This window comes from Cottoperca gobio, chromosome 7, assembly GCF_900634415.1.
Source record: "Cottoperca gobio chromosome 7, fCotGob3.1, whole genome shotgun sequence".
Taxonomy (NCBI): Eukaryota; Metazoa; Chordata; class Actinopteri; order Perciformes; family Bovichtidae; genus Cottoperca; species Cottoperca gobio.
The window spans coordinates 431332-436331 of NC_041361.1; the positions used below are offsets into that span (position 1 = coordinate 431332).

A 5000-nucleotide genomic window follows, 5' to 3' on the forward strand; every position below is an offset into this window, starting at 1 on the left:
GCAGGCTGCTATCCAAGAGATCTCACACACACACACACACACACACACCTCTGGAGTCCTTCAGGAAGACACTGTTTCCTCTGAGGACCACAAAGTCAGCCGGGTTATCTGATTGGCTGAAAGTACTTTGTTACATCCACACTGACATATCCCATGATGCACGGCGGGTGGTGCTTTATTGGTTCCTTATCAAACTCTAATGATAACGAAGGTAAGTGCTTCCTTTAGGACATTAAGTGTTTTTTATGTGCAGAGTTAATTGTTTGGGGATAACAGGTTATATTTGGTATTATGTGAATATATATATATATATATATATATATATATATATATATATATATATATATATATATATATAAACAGACATAAGGTTCTTTTGGAGATTGTGAATTTCAGTGTAAAGACGAACTCTTCTCTCCTTTACAAGTTCAGCTAAAGCTACATTTGCTCACTTAAGTAAATGTAATTAGTTACATTCCACCACTTCTTTATTATAAAAGAGATATCCGACTGCAAACAGGTACAATTCAGATTTTACGAGGGTTTAATTATCTCTGCAAAAAGACGACACTAACGCACAACAAGGAAGCAGAATGTGAGGAAGTGAAAGTACGAACACCACAATGCAGCTCAGTGTAAAATAAAAGCCCGATCGATGCGGTCGAGCAACGCAGGAAACAACCGAAGAAGAAACAAAACCCGGATCATCGCTCGCCACTGATCCGTGTTCGTCTCCGACATGCTGACAGCTGGTGTGAACGTTCAGAGTCTCTGCAGCAGACTGTCAGCGTTCACACGAGCCTCCTCCTCTGATCTGCTGTGAACACGCTTCAACCCGTCTGCGTTACCATGGAGACAACTACGCTTTAATTAGAAACACACATTCAATTAGAGACCGGCTTCAACACACACACACACACACACACACACACACACTACGAAGATATTGTCTTAAACATGTTTTTCTGAAAAACCGTGTGTGTACCTCCAGCTGGTGTGTGTGTGTGTGTGTGTGTGTGTGTGTGTGTACCTCCAGCTGGGTGTGTGTGTGTACCTCCAGCTGATGTGTGTACCTCCAGCTGGTGTGTGTGTCTACCTCCAGTTGGTGTGTGTGTGTACCTCCAGCTGATGTGTGTGTGTGTGTGTGTGTGTGTGTGTGTGTGTGTGTGCGTGTGTACCTCCAGCTGATGTGTGTGTGTGTGTACCTCCAGCTGATGTGTGTGTGTACCTCCAGCTGATGTGTGTGTGTACCTCCAGCTATTGTGTGTGTGTGTGTGTACCTCCAGCTGATGTGTGTGTGTGTGTGTGTACCTCCAGCTGATGTGTGTGTGTGTGTACCTCCAGCTGATGTGTGTGTGTGTGTGTACCTCCAGCTGGTGTGTGTGTGTGTGTGTGTGTGTGTGTACCTCCAGCTGGTGTGTGTGTGTACCTCTAGCTGGTGTGTGTGTGTACCTCCAGCTGATGTGTGTGTGTAACTCCAGCTGGTGTGTGCGTGTGTGTGTGTGTACCTCCAACTGGTGTGTGTGTGTACCTCCAGCTGGTGTGTGTGTGTGTGTGTACCTCTAGCTGGTGTGTGTGTGTGTGTGTACCTCTAGCTGGTGTGTGTGTGTGTGTACCTCTAGCTGATGTGTGTGTTCTTTCTGCAGCCGCTCGATCTCCTCCTGATGTTCCAGAGAGTTCTTCTCAATGTTCTCCTGCAGAGATCAAATAAAGATAATAAATTAATAACAGTTCATTCAGATTCATCATCACATGAAACCTGGTGCCTACATTACCCACGATGCAACTCTCCCTCTGCGCTCTGTTGCACCTGTAACCACACGCAGCTCATGGAGTTTGGATTTTGTCCTCTGTCACTTACATTGAAATTGATTTATTAAAGTCTGTGTGCAGCAGTTTCTGCTGAAATCATTCCTCCGGTTAAATGTTCATGTGGGCGCCTGAGTGAGTTAAGTGTGGCTGCAGCAGGAAGTGTAAGACGAATCAGAAGTGTGTCTTCCAAAGTGAGTTCTTTGTGTTGCTTCCTCAGCAGGGATGGACTGTCAGGTGAAAAGATATCCACTCTCATATTAGCTTTAGATAAAACACGTTGATATTCTCTGGACTGACCTCGGCCTCCTTCAGTCGTCTCTCAAACCAGCCTTTGGTTCCCTCCATGGACTGAACCTGAGCCTGCAGCTCCTCCACCCGCTGCTGAAGACCCTCCAGCTCCTTTGTCCGAGCCTCAAAACACACAGACACACAGATGTATCATAATATAATAATACATGGAGAGTACAGGAGAAAACATCAGGCTGCTGTTCTGCCCCGATTCCCTCATGTTTACCTTTTCATCTCTAAGCTGCTGTCGGATCTCCTCCTCAGAGCGGTTCTTGTCTTCATGGAGGCCTCGCAGCTCCTTCTCATATCGAGCTCTCACCCCGAGGACCTGAGAGGGGGAGGAGAGGAAACAAAGAGAAGAGAGAGGACATAAAGAGGAAACAAGGAGAGGAAACAAAGAGAAGAGAGAGGACATAAAGAGGAAACAAGGAGAGGAAACAAGGAGAGGAAACAAAGAGAAGACAGAGGACAGGGAGAGGAAACAAGGAGAGGAAACAAGGAGAGGAGAGGGGACACAAACAAAACAGTTAAATCATTCAAGAATCAGATGCAACACTTTTGTATTTCTACACATTTTAAAAACCTGAAAAGAGAAAAAGAAAGAAAATCAGGGATAATTCAAATAAATCAAAAAGAATAAAACAAGAACTCAAGAGGTCCAGAAGTACCGAGGGTTAAGAAAGAGAAACAAACCTCAAAGAAGATAAAGAACCTAAAAGGCAAATCCACGAGAAGAAGAAATAAAAGGCTGCAGTCTGTCGTCTCACCTCCTTCTCGTGCTGCAGTTTGAGGTCTGACAGCGCCTCCTTGTGGTCAGACTTCTCCTGCATCAGCTGCACGGCCATGTCATCCAACATGGCCTTCCTCTTCTCTGCCGTCTATACACACACACACACACACACACACACACACACACACACACACACACACACACACACACACACACACACACACACACGATGTTTGTGATGATCATCAGTGTGTTTAGAGGCTTAATGGCTTAACATGTCTTTAATAACGTCACACAAAAAATTGTGTGTATGCAAACTCTGTGTGTGTGTGTGTGTGTGTGTGTGTGTGTGTGTGTACCTTCTTGGCCTCGTCCAGATCTCTCAGCAGCTTCTCCTTCTCGTGTCCTTCTTCTGTTAACTGCTCCAACAACTTCCTGCTGGCAAAACTCGACTCCTGCAGGAAACAGAGTGAAACATCAACATCTTTGTTTTTGTTAAAGATGGCGGCGTTTCTCTGTAGCCATTTATGTTTCCCTGACATGTGAATTGGTTTTTGAACGTGTCCAAATAACAACAATGAGCGCTGTCGCTTTTCCCCACGTGATGAAACAAAAAGTAAAAATCGGCCACTTTTCCATAAAGAATGAACTTCTATGTACGTTAACGTTTAATAAATATGAGCCTCAGCCTGCTGAACGGGCAGCGAGGGGTTTGATAATATACGAAACATTCAGGAGACTGAACATAGAAAGTTTGTTAGAGACAGAATGTCTGTTCGTCTACTTCATCACTGTGATGCCAACGTGTGAGTCAAAGATGCTTCATGTAAACCGCTGCAGATATTAAAGGGAGAGGTACGATCACAGTAATCATCTCATGTATTGTCTTAGGTTGTTTGTTTGACTCACAGCTCATTAGTTTCTGCTGAAGGACAAACTGTTGTTAACAGCCTTAAGACTCTAATTCCCGCTTATTATTATATTCTTTAGAGTTCTCTTCTTCAGACTGTACAAACACAAGCGGGAGGAAGCCGGGAACCTTCCTGCCTTTCTTGGACGGTTTGTGTTAAGTGTGAGTCGTGCTTGTTATAATGCTTATGCCACATGTCCACAATATGTGTTGCCTCTGAACTACAGCGATAACAATGTGGAATATCGTTGAGCAGCTGCAGTGTCCAGTAACTCACAGATATCGTGTGTGTGTGTGTGTGTGTGTGACCTGCAGCTGGGAGTCGAGGTCGTCTCTGTGAGCCAACAGACTCTCCTGTTCCACTCGTCTCTGCTGCAGCTCGAGCGTCAGCGCCTCCTGCTGCTCACGCAACAGATTCATCTCCTGCGTCTTCACCGTCTGGATCTGCACACGTTAATTAGAGCTTCAGCACTCGCGTTAGAGCAGAGTCTGCTGATGTTCCAGACTCAAAGATGGAACACAGTGCATGTGACCAAGCAGATTAAAGAGCGACAGTACGAGACATCAGATGGCAAAATAAACAATGAAAGCATTTAGTGACAAGCAGCAAGATGACAGATATACAGCACACGACGGTGAGTAAGTAGAAGACATTAGAGAACAGACGGTGGATCATATCCGACAGACAGTTACCTGCTTTAATCTCCGGTGAGCTGGAGACTCGGAGAACTCGGTCCTAGTTAAATGTTCTTTCTAAGAACTAGAGTATAATCGACGGCATGCGTTCATACACGTCCGAGAGGAATCAGATGTGATTCTACACTGTGTATGTAGGGTTATTATACAGCGTGCTCATTGTTCGACAGTTGCAGGTGTGCGTCCCGTGGAGCGACTGCAGTCGGCTGCAGCAGCTGTTCATACGTTCAAAGCTTCGTTTGTAATCGAGTTTAAGAGTCTGGATCGTGTGGGATTCTAGACGAGGGCGACTGGTGGGGCTTCTCTCGTCGACGACAGTTTGAAACGGCGTCTGTTCTCATGAGCCGTGAAAAGCGGTCAAAGTCTCGGCTGCATGTAAAGTGGAATATTAATTTTCATTAGGCTTGTAAACGGCTTCGTAGGAATATTTTCTTTTTCGGAATAAGGGCTAAAAACGGACATTTTTGTGCAGGTTTGTTCTCCAACATACAGAATACAGATGTGGATTAGAACTCATTAGGGATTAGTACTAGCAGAACACAACGTTAGGGTTCTCAGTCAGTT

General features: G+C 45.0%; 1 protein-coding gene across 1 annotated transcript in view; it reads right to left on the bottom strand.

The window, feature by feature from the left end:
- The window catches only part of gripap1 (GRIP1 associated protein 1), a 52921-nt gene that overhangs the window by 34769 nt on the left and 13152 nt on the right, over positions 1-5000 (bottom strand). The window contains exons 16-21 of the mRNA XM_029435875.1: positions 4050-4184; positions 3190-3285; positions 2868-2978; positions 2327-2428; positions 2110-2223; positions 1620-1694 (exon numbers count right to left, since the gene is read on the bottom strand). Of these exons, the coding sequence (XP_029291735.1) occupies positions 1620-1694; positions 2110-2223; positions 2327-2428; positions 2868-2978; positions 3190-3285; positions 4050-4184 (633 nt within the window). The remainder of the gene's footprint in view (positions 1-1619; positions 1695-2109; positions 2224-2326; positions 2429-2867; positions 2979-3189; positions 3286-4049; positions 4185-5000) is intronic.